Source organism: Cetorhinus maximus, chromosome 6 (assembly GCF_964194155.1).
Source record: "Cetorhinus maximus chromosome 6, sCetMax3.hap1.1, whole genome shotgun sequence".
Taxonomy (NCBI): domain Eukaryota; kingdom Metazoa; phylum Chordata; class Chondrichthyes; order Lamniformes; family Cetorhinidae; genus Cetorhinus; species Cetorhinus maximus.
The window spans coordinates 29,399,361-29,418,320 of NC_135884.1; the positions used below are offsets into that span (position 1 = coordinate 29,399,361).

At 40.5% G+C, this 18,960-nt stretch overlaps 1 protein-coding gene across 2 annotated transcripts in view; it reads right to left on the minus strand.

Annotated features, from left to right (window-relative positions):
* bicd2a (BICD cargo adaptor 2a) overlaps nt 1-18,960 on the minus strand; it is a 76,892-nt gene that overhangs the window by 7,994 nt on the left and 49,938 nt on the right. For both annotated transcript variants that reach the window (XM_078543499.1, XM_078543498.1), the window contains exons 5-6: nt 11,989-13,017; nt 11,467-11,618 (exon numbers count right to left, since the gene is read on the minus strand). In XM_078543499.1, the coding sequence (XP_078399625.1) occupies nt 11,467-11,618; nt 11,989-13,017 (1,181 nt within the window). The remainder of the gene's footprint in view (nt 1-11,466; nt 11,619-11,988; nt 13,018-18,960) is intronic.

The window sequence follows — 18,960 nt, forward strand, 5'->3', positions numbered from 1 at the left end:
CACAGGTGGAGACAGGATGTGGAGCCTGAAGCTCAGTTCAAAGTCAAACAGTGGACAGAGATGGAGTAATTTTGTGGTGTCAAAACAACCAGAGATGATGAAATCAGAACTTGGTTTCATAAGTTTTGGCAAGAGCCAAACTAGATCAAGTCAGGTCAGATACATGCTAACATACAAAAAGGTTTTATTTATTATTTCATGGGGTGTGGGTGTTGCTGGCTAAGCCAGCAAGGCAATTCTGGATGGGTAATAATTGCTGGACGAGTCAGCGATGCCCACAGCCCGTGAAAGAACTTTTAAAAGTCCTTATTGTATGTGCAGAGAGAGCGACAGAGACAAGGCCCTAAAGCAAATCAAGCATGCTCCAGGATATTGTTTACAAGCAACATGCTGCAGATGCTGGAAATCTGAAATGAGAAAAGGAAAGGCAGCCTCTCTGGAGAGAGAAAAAAAACATTTAAGGTTATAGGTCAATGACCTTTCATCAGAACTTGAAAAAGTTAGAACTGTAACAAGTTTGAAGCAAGTGAAGAGGCAGGGAAAGGGGGAGGGGAGGAAAGAAACAAAATGGAAGGTCTGTGGCATGGTGGAAGGCAGGACAGATGAAATAATAAAATAGATGATGATGCAAGGCAAGAAGGAATGGTAATGGTACAGGTAAAGAAACTGAAGATAGATCCAGGAGAGGTGTAAATGGGAATAATAGAATCATTACCAACAGCTGCTGTCCGTAAAATTGGGAGCAGTGATGATGTTTTGAAGCCGTGGAACTCCATGTTGAATATAGAGTGCTGTAAAGTGCCTAACCAAAAGATAAGGTTCTATTCTTTGAACTTATGTTGAGATTCATTGAAACAGTGCAGAAAGCCAAGGAAGGAGAGGTGGGAGTGGGATGGGAATTAAAATGACAGGCAACAGGAAGTTCTGGATCTTGCTTGCAGACTGAACGGAGAGGTCCTGCAAAGTGGTGCCCCAACACAGAGAACCACATTGTGAAACTGTAAATTGACAGAACGACAATAAAACACTGTTTCACCTGGTAGGAGTGTTTGGGGTCCTGAACGGTGGGGAGGGAAGTGCAGACATTACATCTCCTGTGCTTGCACAGGAAGTGCTGTGGAAAGAGAAGGGGGCGATTGAGAAGCGACTGGGTCCCTTTGAAATGCTGAAAGGGGAGGGGATGTGTGTGGTGGTGGAAATGGGGGAGGATGATCAGTTGAATGTGGAGGATGGTGGAGTGGATGGTGAGGAAAAGGGAAGCCCTATCATGGTTCTGAGAGGGAGAGGAAGGGCAAGGGCAGAAGTGCAGGAAATGGGATGGACATGGTTGAGGGCCCAGTCAAGTGCGATGAGGGGGAATCCTCGGTTGAGGTAAAAGGAAGACATATTGAAAACACTGGTATGGAAGGTGGCAGGAGATTGTAGCTGCTTATGAATTCATGCTAATCTCATCTGTTATAGCTGAATGGTTCTGCCCTTTATGTCTCTGCCGTTTTTCCAGAAGCATAAGAATCCCTGCTACAGAGAAGTACTGATTTTTGAAACCTTACACTGCTTGCTTTATTAAGCTAAGTCTTTTTCCTAACGTTTTATATTTAGAAGGTATCTTAGCATGGTGTAGATATTCCTGAAGTTTCTGAATACTGTTATGATCCAGTTAGGGACCAGAAACTGTTTGTTTAAAGTAGATGAAGTTTGAAATCCCAGGTACTTACTACGAGAATAAAGCTACAAACTTCCACAAAATAAACTTCACTACACAGTTGGAAAAGTAAAACAATTTACAATACAGTATCTAACTTATACTCTACCTTTCAGAATTAACACGAGGTAGATATCAATTAACAGGCAAACTGTGATTGAACACACCACACTGCACATTAAATGGCAGATGCAACCAAGATAGATCCCATGGATTTCTCAGCAACCCACTCAGACATGTGAGTCACAAAATCTTGTTAAGACTCTGTCTCCTTAACAAGAGGTTTCAACTCCTCAGTTTTGAAGATCTAGCCTCTGAATTCTCTCAAAAAACACTCTGACTCAGACTTCCTGACTGATTGCTCACTTCCCGATGATTGAATCTCTTCTCGTGAGGCTGCATTCCACTGGATAGAAGATTGGTTGTCTGGCAGGAGGCAGAGAGTGGGGATAAGGGGGTCCTTCTCAGGATGGCAGCCAGTGACTAGTGGAGATCCACAAGGGTCAGTGTTGGGACCACAACTTTTCACTTTATACATTAATGATCTAGATGAAGGAACTGAGGGCATTCTGGCTAAGTTTGCAGATGATACAAAGATAGGTGGAGGGACAGGTAGTATTGAGGAGGTGGGGAGGCTGCAGAATGATTTAGACAGGTTAGGAGAATGGGCAAAGAAGTGGCAGATGGAATACAACGTGGGGAAGTGTGAGATCATGCACTTTGGTAGGAAGAATAGAGGAATAGACTATTTTCTAAATGGGGAGAGAATTCAGAAGTCTGGAGTGCAAAGGGACTTTGGAGTCCTAGTCCAGGATTCTCTTAAGGTTAACTTGCAGGTTGAGTCGGTAGTTAGGAAGGCAAATGCAATGTTGGCATTTATTTCGAGAGAACTAGAATATAAAAGCAGGGATATGCTGTTGAGGCTTTATAAGGCTCTGGTCAGACCACATTTAGAATATTGTGAGCAATTTTGGGCCCCGTATCTCAGGAAGGATGTGCTGGCCCTGGAGAGGGTCCAGAGGAGGTTCACGAGAATGATCCCAGGAATGAAAGGCTTAACATATGAGGAACGTTTGAGGACTCTGGGTCTATACTCAATGGAGTTTAGAAGGATGAGGGGGGATCTGATTGAAACTTACAGAATACTGAAAGGCCTGGATAGAGTGGACGTGGGGAAGATGCTTCCATTAGTAGGAGAGACTAGGACCCGAAGGCACAGTCTCAGAGTAAAGGGAAGACCTTTTAGAACAGAGATGAGGAGAAACTTCTTTAGCCAGAGAGTGGTGAATCTATGGAATTCATTGCCACAGAAGGCTGTGGAGGCCAGGTCATTGAGTGTATTTAAGACCGAGATAGATAGGTTTTTGATTGGTAAGAGGATCAAAGTTAACGGGGAGAAGGTGGGAGAATGGGGTTGAGAAACTTATCAGCCATGATTGAATGGCGGAGCAGGCTCGATGGGCCGAATGGCCTAATTTCTGCTCCTATGTCTTACAGTCTTATGGATTCACAAAGTTGCACAATTCCAGCTTTTTTGCTCTAAGCTGGCACTGCCCCTGGGTTTTTCCTAACTCCAGTCTCCCGGCTGCACCGAGCTGTAAATGACTCTCGGGGCTTCTCTGAGCCCTAATTGTCTCCAGCATGAGACCAGAGATCTTCTGCCTGTTCTCAGCTCCTCAGGACGTCTCCTGAGTCCTCACTACACTGAACAGCTCTCAAGGGTTTTCTGAGCCCAAATGCCTGAGCCTGCTAACTGCAGCACCTTATCAGCCAGGAGCCTCTTCCCCTGCTGCAATGCACTCAAACTGAAACCAGAGAACCTCCTGAAGTTCCACCCATCTCCATGATGATGCAGCTTTTCAGAATTCACTGAATGTTCTTAACCTAGCTTAACCCTAACTCCCAAAACAAAACATCTCTGTGGACTGCACTTCTTTGCAAGCAGTGTAGGCTCCAGTTTTCCAGCTAAGTAAGCCTACCTGCTGTTTTATAGCTCTATCTCTTCTGAATCAATTAAACAAACATGGATAAACTGCCATTTTCTTTTAGGTATTCTGGCAATTTCTAAAGCCCAGCATTTTAGTTACCTTATCTTCAAAACAACAATCTTCCCAGAATTAAACATTACCTCTAAAATATTAACATGAACCAGATATTTGTCACAATACCAAATAGAAAATATTGAATTTGTCCACATTAATCGGCATTTAACAGACATCACTCGTTGACCCAACTAATCCAATTCAGCCAACCTAATTCTTTTGTTCCGCATTATCAATCCTTGAGCATATTTTTCTAATGTTCACCAATTTAAGAATAATTGAATGTTTAGGCACTCCTCTAGATGATGAATGGAAATGACTATGTTGGATCCAGCACAGAAGCCTGAGAAAGTTTGCCCATAACTGGGCCCAAAATCAGACACATTCCTCTGCTTATATAATTTCAAATAGGTTTTTAAAAATTTGTTCATGGGACATGGGCGTCGCTGCCAAGGCCAGCATTTACTGCCCATCCCTAATTGACCTCAAGAAAGTGTGTTCAGCCAACTTCTTGAACCACTGCAGTCCATGTGGTGTAGGTATACCTTCAGTGCTGTTAGGCCATTCATACCTATACAAGGTATACGAGACCCAATTTCTTATGAATTGTCATTTAATAGAAACTTTGTTAAACACTTTTTGAAGATCAAGGTATCCATTAAAAACCAACCGAACAATCTACATACATCATTCTGGTCACTTCTTCAGAGGATACAAGTCTCCTGAAGCCAAAGTGGCTTCCTAATGCTTGTCAAACTCTCTAATCGATCATAAACTACTTAGAATCAAAGAAGAGGACAGCACTGAAGGAGGCCACTCCACCCAAGTCTGCATATATGTAACAGCTTTTCTACTGCCATTACCAAGTTCACAGACTTATGATTTCTAAAGTCTGATTTTTCCCCTTTCTTTTAACAATAAAATCACCTGAACCACATCTGTGGCCAAGTCTTCTTGTGCTTTGCCAAAATTCACCATAGCCCATGATGCCTGTCTGTAGCCTTGCAATGGCTTTGCTTTCAGCTATTATTGCTTCATGTGATTTTGAGTGATGAAAACTTGCTTGATTTCATGATAATATTTGGGAAGAAATGTATACACTTTGCATTTTAGTTTCATTTGATGGCTTCATTATTTAAGTGAGGTGAAAGTGACTGCCCTTGACATCAAGGCTGTATTTGACCAAATGTGGCATCAAGGAGCCCTAGCAAAACTGGAGTCAATGGGAATCGGGGGGAAAACTCTCCGCTGGTTGGGGGTCATACCTGGAACAAAGGAAGATGGTTGTGGTTGTTGGAGGTCAGTCATCTGAGCTCCAGGGCATCACTGCAGGAGTTCCTCAGGGTAGTGTCCTCGGCCCAACCAATTTCAGTTGATTCATCAATGACCTTCCTTCCATAATAAGGTCAGGAGTGGGGATGCTCACTGATGACAGAACAATGTTCAGCACCATTCGCGACTCTTCAGATGCTGAAGCAGTCCATGTCCAAATGCAGCAAGACCTGGACAGTATCCAGGCTTGGGCTGACAAGTGGCAAGTAACATTCATGCCACACAAGTGTCAGGCAATGACCATCTTCACCAAAACGTTTCTTGACATTCAATGGCATCACCATCACTGAATCCCCCACTATCAACATCCTGGAGGCTACCATTGACCAGAAACTGATCTGGACTAGCCATATAAATACTGTAGCTACAAGAGCAGGTCAGAGGCTGCGACCAGGAACTCACCTCCTGACTCCCCCAAAGCCTGTCCACCATCTACAAGGCACAAGTCAGGAGTGTGATGGAATACTCCCCACTTGCCTGGATGGGTGCAGCTCCCACAACACTCAAGAAGCTTGACACCATCCAGGACAAAGCAGCTCACTTGATTGGCACCACATCCACAAACACTCACTCCCTCCACCACTGACGCACAGTAGCAGCAGTGGGCACGACCTACAAGGTGCACTGCAGGAATTCACCGAGGCTCCTTCGGCAGCACCCTCCAAACCCATGACACCTACCATCTAGAAGGACAAGGGCAGCAGATAGATGGGAACACCACCACCTGTCGGTTCACTCCAAGTCACTCACCATCCTGATTTGGAAATATATCACCGTTCCTTCACTGTCACTGGGTCAAAATCCTGGAACTCCCTTCCTAACATCACTGTGGGTGTACCTACACCACATGGACTGCAGCGGTTCAAGGCGGCAGCTCACCACCACCTTTTCCAGGGCAACCAGGGATGGGCAATAAATGCTGGCCCAGCCAGCAAAGCCCACATCCCATGAATGAATAAAAAAAGTGTGCCCCTGCAAAGGCCAAACATTTGGTCATTGGGGCAAGGTTTTGTTGGGGGGCAAAATGTGTTTCAAAGCTGACATGGTTTTCTGTAAAATTTAGAGAACAGAAGACAAATTTGAGTGTTTGCATTAGGACCAGGGAGATCATTATTTCCTCTTTTTCAGAAGGAACAGCAAGTTATGTAGCAAGAAGTTACAAAGGGACTAAGCGAATTGGCAAATGTGCAGATGAAGTTCAATGTGGTAAAGTGTAAGGCAATCACACTTTCAATCCAAGAAAGGTTATGGTGAGGGTGCTGAGAAGATTTACTCTAATTATGCAAAAACTGAAAATGTTGGAAATACTCAGCAGGTCTGGCAGTATCCGTGGAGAGAAAAACTGAAGTAACATTTCAGGTCCGTCACAAACCTGAAACATCAACTGTTTCTCTCTCCATAGGTGCTGCCAGACCTGCTGAGCAGAGAAGTTAAGGGGAGATTCAATAAAGGTGTCCAACATTTTGAAGGTTCTTTTTGATGAAGTAGATAGAAACTGTTTCCATTGGCAGGAGGATCAGTAAACAAAAGAATCAAAGGGGTTGTGATGAGAAATATTTTTGCACAGTGAATTATAGTTATCTGAAGTGTACTGCCTCAAAGGGTAGTGGATTTTGATCGTAACTTTCAAAAGAGAATTGAATATATATTGGGCTATGGAGAAACAGTGGGTCTAACTGAATAGCTCTTTCAAAGATCCAGCACAGGCAATGATGAACAGCCTCTTGCTATATGATTGTACTAAAGGCAAATCAGAATATTTTCTTAATGATGAGACACTAGATAGAAATCGTGGAGGAGCAAAGCAATTTGGTTGTCAATGTACACAATTTACTGATAGCTAGTGCATAAGTGCACAAAGTAATTAAAAAGGCGAGTGGAATGTTGGTCTTTGTATTCAAACCCCCTTGAGATAAAGGGGAGGAAATTATGCTCTAGTTAAACAGAGCCTTGGTTAGATCCAATCTAGAGTTATGCATTCAGTGCTGGGCACTGTACCTCAGCAAGAATAAACTGGCCTTGAGGAGTTACATTGCAAATTTACCACATAATATTTCTTATAAGGTTAAATTTTGAGGAAATATTGAATAAGTTGAGTTCACAAGTTTGATGGCTTTGAGCTTTACAAAATTTGAAGGAAGTCAATGTGATTTATCCCTGTTGAAGTATGAAAGGGTTGAGTTTAGAGTTTGTAAAACTCATTTTAAAATGATCAAAAATGTATAGTGCATGTTCCTAATTTGTATGGAACATTCGCTTTTTATACTAAAATTGTATTAACGTGGTAGTGCAGAATGATCATAAAACGTTCTTTTTAATTAATAGAATGTTTGTCATTATAATCTATAATCCATTTTACGAAAAAAAACTTACTTGCTGTTTGTCTCAAATTACAGCCTCAGGCGTTTCTTTGTTTGAAAAATTAGCTTCTCATTAGCCCTATTACAATTGGTACACACTTGATAATCAGGATATGGTGAGATTAACCTCCAAGACTGTTCTTCAGTCTAACACACCAACCAACTGTGCAATCAGTTTAGCAGTCTGTTTTGGTTTGCTTTTAAGGTTACATACTGCACATTGAACAGAGAGCTTTCCTCACATAGGTACGTAGAACTGGAGTAAGCCACTCACCCCCTCAAGCTTGTTAGGCCATTTATTAGAACATTGATACCTCAACTCCATTTACCCACCTTTAATCCATATCTTTTGGTATCTTTACCTAGTAAAATCTGTCAACCTTTGCTTGAAAATTTTAATTGATCCTGCATCCACATTTCCACTGCTATTTGTACGGAATAAAATGCCTGTTAATTGGACATGTGAATGTTTTGCTCTAATTTTATGATTCTGGTCTCTTATTCCGGACTTCCTCCATCAGAGGGGCATAGTTTCTCTGTGTCTATTCTATCAAAACCTTTTATTATTTTAAGTTCTCTGTTCAATGTGCAGTATCTAATCTTAAAGGCAAAACAAAGCAAACTGCTAAACTGATCACACAGTTATTTGGTGTGTTAGACTGAAGAACAGTCTTGGAACATAATCTCACCATATCCTGACTATCAAGCATGTACCAATACCATTAGGGGTAACGAGAAGCTAATTTTTCAAACAAAGAAACACCTGAGGCTGTAATTTGAGACAAACAGCATGTAAAATTGTTTTATAAAATTGATTATAGATTATAAAGACAAACATTCCATTAATTAAAAAGAACGTTTTATGATCATTCTGTACTATCATGTTAATACAATTTTAGTTTTTAAAAAAGTGAATGTTCCAAACAAATTAAGAACATACACTATACATTTTGGATCATTTTAAAATGAGCTTTACATTGATGAGCTAACCTCAACCTTTTCATACTTTAACAGGGAGATGTCACATTGACTTCCTTCAAATTTTGTGAAGCTAGAAGGCTTGTAAAAATTCTTCAGGATGCACAGAATTCTTTAAAATGTCTCCTACAATTAGCAAATCAACAGAAAACAGTTGTAAATAAATCCAGATGATTTGAGATTATAAATCTGCAACTTATCAAGTCTTCAGCAAACTTTTGTTTAAATCAATATTCATAACATATAGCAAAGAATACTGCAGATGGAAGATGGAAACCAGAAGAAATGACTGGAAGAGGAACGTGACACGTGTTTATCGTCTGTGTTGTTCAATGTGTATGCTGGTATCATGAGAAATGCTTAATCAGATAAAGGAGGAGTGAAAATTGGAGTTCAGCTCGTGAAACCTGTCAGATTTGCTGATAACGAAGTCCTGCTAGAAAGCATCATTACTGGAATACAGTTGTTGCTAGATAGCCTGATTGCTGCAGCAATGGATTATGAATTATTTGTATTGCGGGTAAGAGCAATGTCATGAAGGTTTCTAGGAAAACAGGTGAAAAAGTGAGCACTTTAAAAACCGAGGAACAGTTACATCAGCAGAAACAGTTTACATATATAGGAAGTATATGCTCAAGATGGCAGATGTAGCAAGGAAGTGAGAGGGTTACAATAGGAAAAATTGGAAAGAAAGAAGTGCATTTATATAGTGCCTTTTATGACCTCAGGATGTCCCAAAGCGCTTTACAGCTCATGAAGTGCTTCCGAAGTGTAGTCACTGTAATAACGTAAGAAACTCATTAGCTAATTTGTGCACAGTAATCTCCCATAAACAGCAACTTGATAATAACAACACAAAGATAGGTAGGAAAGTAAACTGTGAAGAGGATGTAAGGAGGCTACAAAGTAACATTGATAGGTTAAGTGAGTGGGCAAAAATCTGGCAAATGGAGTATAATATGGGCATATGTGAAATTCTTCATTTTGGCAGGAATAATAAAAAAGCTTATCATCTAAATAGTGAGAGATTGCAGAGCTCTGAGATTCAGAGGGATCTGGGTGTCCAAGTGCATGAATCACAAAAGGTTAGCAAGCGAGTACAGCAAGTAATTAGGAAAGCTAATAGAATATCATTTATTGTGAGGGGAATTGATTACAATAGGGAGGTTATGCTTCAGTTGTATAGGGCACTGGTGAGGCCACATCTGAGTAGTGTGTACAGTACTGGTCTCCTCATTTAAAGAAAAATGTAAAATTAGCAGTTCAGAGAAGGTTTACTAGGCCAATACCAGGAATGAGCAGGCTGTCTTATGAGGAAAAGCTGGACATGTTAGGCTTGTATCCACTTGAATTTAGAAGAGTAAGAGGTGACTTAATTGAAACTTACAAGATCCTGAGGGATCTTGACAGGGTGGATGTGGAGAGGATGTTGCCTCTTGTGGGAGAATCTAGAATTAGGGGTTACTGTTTAAAAATAAGGGGTCGCTCATTTAAGGCAGATGAGGAGAAATTTTTTCTCGCAGAGGGTTGAGTGCCTTTGGAACTCTCCCACAAATGACGGTGTAAGCAGAGTCTTTTGAATATTTTTAAGGCAGAGCTAGATTCTTGATTAACAAGGAGGTGAAAGGTTATCAGGGTAGGCAGGATTGTGGGATTAAGGTTACATTCAGATCAGCCATGATCTAACTGAATGGTGGAGCAGGCTCAAGGGGCCGAGTGGCCTACTCCTGCTCCTAATTCGTATGTTAATTCTTCTTAGTGGTATTGAATCACTTTGATGATAACTCTTCTGCTCAATAATGGCATGTGACCTTGTACATACACCTGAGAGAGCAGGCAGGGCCTCAGGGTAAAATCTCATCCAAAAGACTTCAACTCCAACAATGCAATAATCCCTCAGTAATACACTGAAGTGTCAGCCTAGATATTTTGGGGCTCAAGTCGCTGGAGTGGGGCTTGAACCCACACCTTCTGACTCAGGGGTGATAATGACCAATTATTTTCGGACTCTGAGCTGATAGTGCTACCAACTCAAATAAACTCGATATTATCACTGGAAGAGAAAACTGACTGAACAATTAAATAGACAGCTGAACAAAAGTTAGTGAAGCGTTTGATATAGATAAGGGAAGTAATGAGGTAGTGTTGGCAATGTGACATGAAGAAAATAGTTTGGTTAGTTATATAACACACCAATGTACAATTATGTAGAAAGATGCAGGATTCTCCCTGACCAATATCTATTCATCAGCCAACATCACTAAAAAATAAAATACCTGATCATTATCACATTGCCATTTGTTATATTACAACTGTGACTACACTTCAAAAAGTGATTTATTGGCGGTGAAGTGCATTGGGAAGTCCTGAGGTTATAAAAGTTGCTACATAAATGCAAGTCATCCCTTTCTTATTGATTCAGAAAAGGATACATAAATTGGACAGGAATGGAATGTTAAGATGCGTTAGAAGGAATCATTGGAAGGGAAATAAAAACATGAGGGAGAAAAAGGAGGATGCCTCCAGACCACCGAAAGAATGGGAGGTCATATGGAGAATTAAAGAAGAAAAACATGACAGTGGTTCGGCAAAGGGAAAATTAAACCAATCACTTGCCTTAAGCACACTACTAATAATTATTTCAATCTGTACAGCAAGTAATAAAGAAAGTATTACATACTGTGTTAAAATGCATTTCCATAATGCCTACTGTGGTGTCATAGAATGTTGTTCAATATACTGTAGCTCGTAGTGACAGAACCTGGTTGAATCTGATTTATCATACAGTATTTGCCAATTTAATCCAAATTCTTCAGGGCACTGGCTTTACACAAATGCAATCAAACACAAATCTGGGGTAAATCAGCAATGCTGCAGGTTTCCCCCCCACCTATCTGGGCAGTTATATGGGGGCAGGGTATTGTCCCTCCTCCCTTAGTTGAGGCAGGTACAAGGTCCAAAAGAAAGGAAGGAAGCTGATTGAAAAAAGAAAATGGAACAAGCGAAAAATCTTATTTACGTATTCAACCAAACTTAAGAATATAATCTTTACCTTGTTGCAAACATGGCTCTCAAGGATGAGAAGGTTGCAGCATCTTCTTTTAAAGCCTTGAGCTCATTACGCAGTTTCAGTATGGTCTCGGTGACCATAGCTTTCTCGATTTCATATTTACTCTTCAGATTTGTAAGGGCTACTTCAGCAGTCTAAGGAATAAACAATTTTAAGTATTTTGATCTGATTTTTATACTTTTAAACTAAAAATGCAACCCAGAAATATGACTGACTATTTGCAATAAAGGCAGTATATAAATTTGAGCTGTTAGCAGTCCAAAAGTGGTGTGCATGCACATCAGTCTCATTACATATAGATTTAGAATGAAGATTACAATAATTTAAGTGTACCTGAAAGTAGCTAGTTAACATGAATAACTCACTGATTAAAGTTACATTTGTTGATGATCCAATTAACTGGATAACTGACAACCAGAGATGTGATACAGCCACAACTTTATATTAAAGAGCATGTAGCTAATCAATGTTTGAAATCCAATTTTAGAATGATCTCTTCTTTACCTGCTTGTTTGCTTTGAGGACAGTCCTCAGTGTTGCTATTTGTTCTCTCTTGGTGCTCAACAAGGACTTCAGTTTCAAGATCTCATCCATATATACTTCTTTGTCTTTGTCTGCCACTGGCCCAAGTTCAGGCGATGTAGCGCGTTGTTTGGATAGTTCTGTTGATCTATCAACTGCTTTTTGAAGGTGCTTGATCTGGTCTCGAATGACAGCAATCAGGTTGTAAATATTCATCGGCTCTTTGCGTGGATCACTGGAATAAGACAATGGGGTGGGCAAAGGTGAACCAGAAGATGGTACAGTGTCTCCATTACCATTTTCAATTTTTCCAATCTCTCCTGGAAAAAGCCCCTTAGTTAGCAGAACTGGCGATCTTCTTTCTCTACCTTCTGGACTACTGCGAACATCTTTGCCTTCCTTGAAGTAATCCAAAATCACCCGGTTGGGTGTCTCATTGTTGCACATACAAACATGGTTGTACAGATTTGCTAATTCCTCACTGAAAGTGACCAGCTCATCTTGAGCAACAGTCAAGCTACCTTGGGTCCCTTCAGCTACCTCACTTACTTTCTTCAGCTCCTTTTCTAGGCAGATTACCTGGTCCCGGTCTTGTTTATTAGTTTTCTCCAGTAATGTAAGTTTCTCTGTCAATACTTGGATTTCATTTTCATTGCTGGTCTTCTCTTTTTCATATTTGTTCTCATAATCAGTGTACTTGGCCTTCAAATTTTTTAGCTCTTCCTTAAGTTCATTTACATCAGCGACAGCTACCTTGTATTTGCACTCCAGAATCTCAGGTCCATTTATATCTACTTCATAGTAATCTCCATCTTCATGACTGTCTCGCTCTTTTTCATTATCAAGTGAAGTCTGTCGTTCTTTGCTAGCCTGAAGTTTCTTCATGGCACTGACATGCTCAGTGAGTCTGTTAACTTTCTCGTGCTGTTCTGACAAAGCACCTCTCGCATGTTCCAGCTGCTTTTGAGACTCTTGGAGAGTGGCAAGTAATGTGGTCTTCTCCCTTTCCACCTAAAAGGCGTGGTAGTAAGAAATGAAGTTAAGAAATAGTGAAAGAATGAATTTGCATTTATATAGCACCTATCAAAACCCTAAGACATCCCAAAGTGCTTTACAGCCATTGAAGTATTTTGAAGCGTAGTCACTGGCATAATGTAAGGAAGTTTGATGACCGATTTGTGCGCAGCAAAGTCACACAAACCAATTAAATAATTTTCAAAAAATCTATTTCAGTGAAGCTAGTGGTGAATAAATATTGGTCAAAGTGGAAAGCTTGGGTGAATCTTTTACTAATTTCATCTACAAATGCAGCATATTGAAAGAGTTACTTATAAAATTATACAGTTAAGGGACTCATGGCAGGTGATCACAAAACAGAGAACTATAAGCAGGCCGTTAGGTATTGCGTCCCAATTGACAAACTTCCTCTGGTCTAAGGGATCCATATATGCCTGACTTTGGTGAAAATCTATTGTCAAGCAAACTTTAACTTAAATATGGATTCTGATGGCCGAATTTTCATTTCCAGGTCCTGATCCCACCATCACAATGAAATGTGGGTTGGGAACCCACAAATGCCTTTGGTAGGACCAGAGGGCAATTTTGAAGGAGGGAGCCAATTTCAGCCAATTTAGTAGCAATCTCCGGGAGTCCCGTCTAATTAAGGATGGCGGGCAGGCTTGGAGGGCCAATAGGAGACTGTCCAGCAGCAATAGATCGGCAGTCCCAACGTCAGAGGTGGAGCTGCTAAAGTAGGTAGGACGAAGTATGGGCACTTCCATTCCCTGTCACCAGCCACAAATTAGCTAAGTAAGATAGCCAGGAGGGTTAGCGCCAGAAGGGTTAGGGCCCTCAGACATTAGGGAGAAAACGGTCCACGGTAATAAGCACTACCACAGTTGTGGCTAATTTTCGGAGTGGCGATTGGAGCTCTGCCTCCCACCTGCCCTGCTGCTGGGAGGCTTCATGGGCAGCCTCCTGACAGAGTGGGTACCCCAGGCACTGGATTGAATGTCCAGTTAGGGTTGGGAAAAGGCCCTTAATTAAGCCAAGTGGCTTAATTAGTTACCCAATATGTTTGGACAGATAGCTGTTACACAGGACCCAACACCTCTTTCAAAATCGCTGGGTGGCAGGACCGCATCGGCAAGTCGGCACGCCACTTAGGGGCGTGAAATAAGACTCGAGGAGCTTCAGCTCAGAGTCAATGAGCTGGAAGTCAAGTTATAGGCACTGCAATGCATCAGGGAAGGGTAAGATAGCCGGACATTTTATTCCAGAAGGCAGTCACACCCCTTAGGCTAGGATCTTTTGATTTGGTCAGTGGTCAAGGAAAGTGGGTGTTTTTGCGAGCGAGGCAGGTAAGGGGATCGAGAAGGCAGAGGTGGAGGACCCTCAGCCCTTGCAATTGTCCAACAGGTTTAAGATTCTTTCAGCTTGTATGGATGTGTGTGGGGGCTGCGGGGTAGATGAGCAAACTGACCATGGCACCATGGTACCGGAAGCTATTCAAGCCAGGGGAAGGGGAATAAATAGAAAAGCAGTGGAAGTAGGGGGCGGTATAATCAGGGGGATAGGCACAGTTCTCTGCAGCCAATAGTGAGAGTCCAGGAGACTGTGTTGCCTACCTGGTGCGAGAGTTCTGCTTGGGGCTGGAGAGGAACTTGCAGTGGGAGGGGGAGGATCCAGTTGTTGTGGTCCACTACTTTCTGGGGAAGAGGGTTCCATAGACTAACGATCCTCAGAGAAAAAATTCTTCTCATCTCTGTCTTAAGGGTAGACCTCTTATTCTTAAAATATGTCCCCTAGTTTTAGTCTCCCCCACAAAATGAAACATCCTTTGGGTATCCACCCTGTCAAATCCCCTCAAGATCTTATATGTTTCAATAAAATCACCTCTTATCCTCCTAAACTCCAATGGGTTTAGGTCCAACCAACCTGTTCAACCTTTCTTCATAGGATAAGCCCTTCATCCCAGGGATGAGTCGAGCAAACCTTCTTAGTGACCAAGGCTGGGACCTAATATTCAAGGTACTTGATGTTTCTGAAGGACAGAAAGCTAGGAATAGGTGGTGAGGTAGCTCTACTAATTGAGGATGACATTAGTACAATAGCGAGATGATGACTTTAGTTCTAAAGATCAAAGTATCAAATCAATTGCGTAGAGTTGAGAATTAGAAATGATAATAAATCACTTCTGGGAGTAATTAATAGCACCCTTAACAGTAACCACTGTAGGACGGCGTATATAGGAAGAAATAATTGGGACTTGTAAGAAAGGTAGAGCAATAATCATGGATTTTTAAGCGACATATAGATTTGACAAATCAAATTGGCAAAGTCAGCCTGGAAGACGAGTTCATAGAGTGTTTTCGGGACAGTTTCCTAGAGCAGCATGTACTAGAGGCAACTGGAGAGCAGCCTATTCTAGACCTGGTAATGTGTAATGAGACAGGATTAATTAATGATCTTATAGTAAAGGGGCCTCTAGGTGGCAGTGATCAAAACATGATTGAATTTCGCATTCAATTTGAGGGAGAGAAGAGTGGGTCGAAGACTAGTGTTTTAAACTTAAATAAAGGCAATTTTAAGGGTAGAAAGGCAGAGCTGGCTAAAGTGAACTGGAAAATTAGGTTAAGGAGTAGGTCAGTATAGATGCAGTGGCAGACCTTTAAGGCAATAATTAATTACACTCAGCAAAAATACATTCTAGTGAGAAAGAAAGACTCTAAGAGAAGAATGCACCATTTGTGGCTAATGAAGGAAGTTATGGATAGTATCAAATTGAAAGGAAAAAATATACAATTCTGCAAAGATTAGTGGTAGGACAGAATTTCAAAATCAACAAAGAGTGATTAAAAAAAGGGAGCAATTAGAATACAGATGCTAAGAGTTTCTACAAGTATTTAAAAAGGAAAAGAGTAACTAAAGGGTCCTCTACAGTGAGTCTGGGGAATGAATGGGAAATAAGGAAATGGTGGAAGCATTGAACAGATACTGTGTGTCTGCCTTCACTGTAGAAAACACATACAGCATCCCAAAAATACCTGTAATTCAAGAGGAGAATGGGAGGGGGAACTCAAAACAATTGCAATCACCAGGGAAAGGATACTGAAAAAACTATTAGAACTAGAAGCTGACAAGCCCTCTGGACCCGATGGCCTGCATCCTAGAGTCTTAAAAGAAGTGGCTGCAGAGGTAGTAGATGCACTGTTTGCAATTATCCAATATACCTTAGATTCAGGAAAGGTTTCAGATTGGAAAATAGCAAATGTAATTCCTCTATTCAAGAGAGGAGGGAGACAGAAAGCAGGAAACTACAGGCCAGTTAGCCTAACAACTGTCATAGGGAAAATGCTAGAATCTGTTATTAAGGAGGTTATGACAGGGGACTTAGAAAACCTTAATGCAATCAGGCAGAGTCAACATGGTTTTGTGAAAGGGACATCATGTTTGACTAATTTATTAGAGTTGTTTGAGGAAATGACAACCAACGTGGATAAAGAGGAACCTTTGAATGTGGTGTACTTGGATTTCCAGAAGATATTTGATAAGATGGCACATTAAAGGTTACTGTACAAAATGAGAGCTTATGGTTTAGAGGATAACATATTAGCATGGATACTGGATTGGTTAGCTAAAAGGAAGCAGATAGTATGGATAAATGGCTCATTTTCGGGTTGGCAAGCTGTAACTAGTGGAGTGCCACAGGGATCAGTGCTGGGGCTTCAACTATTTACAATCTATATCAATGACTTGGATGAAGGAACTGAATGCACAATTGCTAAATTTGTTGATGACACAGAGATAGGCAAGACAATACATTGTGAAGGAGCCATAAGGCGTCTGCAAAGGGATATAGGTAGGTTTAGTGAGTGGGCAAAACTTTTGCAGATGGAGTATAATGTGGAAAAAGAGAGGTTATCCACTTTGGAAGGAAGGATTTAAAAAAAGGCATATTATTTAAATTGAGAGGGATTACAGAACTTTGCTGTACAGAGACACCAGAATATTCTGGTACATGAATCACAAAAACCTAGTATACGGGCGCAGCAAGTGATTAGGGAGGCAAATGGAATGTTGTTCTTTATTGCAAGGGGAATGGAATATAAAAGTAGAGGAGTTTTGCTACAGTTGTACAGGGCATTTGAGAGAGCACATCTGGAGTATTGCATACAGTTTTGATCTTTCTCAAGAACATAATTGCATTAGAAGCAGTGCATAGGAGGTTCACTCAACTGATTCCTGGGATGAAGGGGTTATCTTATGAGGAAAGGTGGGCCTGTATCCATTGGAGTTTAGAAGTATAAGAGGTGATTTTATTGAAACACAAGATCCTGAGGAGACTTAACAGGGTAGATGCTGAAAGGATGTTTCCCCTTGTGGAAGAGACTAGATGAAGAGGACACAGTTTAAAAATGAGGTGCCTTCCATTTAAGACAGAGATGAGGAGAAATATTTTCTCTTAAGAGTTGTGAGCCTCTGGAATTCTCTTACCCAAACAACAGTGGAGGCAGGGTTATTGAATATTTTTTAAGACAGAGTTAGATAGATTCTTGACTAACAACGGAGTCAAAGGATATAGGGAGTAGGCAGGAAAGTGGAGTTGGGACTACAATCAGGTCAGCAATGATCTTATCAAATGGAAGAGTAGGCTTGAGGGGCCGAATGGTCTACTCCTGCTCCTAATTTGTATGTTCGTAAATTGTCCCTCACCCATGTTCTCAGCCAAATAAAAACTGTGCAACGCTATGCTGATAAACCCAAAGGGTTAACTAAACTTATTAATGGCTTTTCTTTTAATGGATAATTCAGGTAAATAGCGTTTCTCTTTGTTGAAAGCCATCTGCTTGAACACATAGTACTAATTTAATATCCAAAGCTTTAGAGGTCCAATGCTTTTTTAATTATATCATGTATCTTTATTAATCAGCAGTTGAAGAAAATAATTGCATCAAGCTTCTATTATTGGAGAAACTCAAAGCTGCTTTTACTGTCCTCAAGATAGACCACCAAAATAGGATTAAGGCTGCCTTGATGAACTGCATGCAAGTTGTTACTGCACCAAACTTAAAATAATGATTTGGAATCTTTCAAGCCATCTACAGTTTACATGCAGCTGCTTTATAATCTGTAACAGCATAGGATTAAATAGGGTCTATATGACATTTTGATAAAAATTTATAGATATAAAAGCTACTATGAAGGTGCACGATAGTATCTATATTGGTACCTACCCAGGTACAACATTCCCATCATCCTACAATGATTTCCTATTTATGGATTTAAACCAAATCATTAAACTGTATCCTCATTTAGTACATGTGAATGCTCATAATAAACATTTTTAAGACATACATCTAAAATTTCAATATGCAATCTCCCCACACATCTTGAATATTCAATTGTGTTGAACAGCATTTTCATGACAACCAAAATTGATGAAGATAGTGATAATTTTAAGTACCATAAGTAACTTAATAGATAAAAGTAGATAATAAGATTTATTAAATAAATAACTGCAGTTGACCAAAATATTGTACCACTTTCTAGAAGCTAAAGACTACTGTTTAGGGCAACACACCAAGGTCCTGTTGTCAGAATAGTTAAATCTAGGTGTGAACCATGTGATTTCTACGTGGCAAGTTCACAATCTCAGTTATGTCACTAGATGCTTGCATTGAGAAACCAACTAGTTCCACATAAGACATGGAAGGATATTAGTGGGTAAATCATCCATTTATTCAATTCATCAAACCACTGGCTCAAGGACAAAATGAGCAAACACCTAGTTGTATGTGCTGCACTCTCAGCTGAACATCTGCAAGTGAAAAATAATGTAGGAATGGGAGAAAAGTGGAAGTTACTAAACCTTTAATTCAATAACAATTCTACTAACTGTGTTTTTAATTAAAATTGAAAAAAATATTCATTCTTTGTGCAGTAAATATTCTT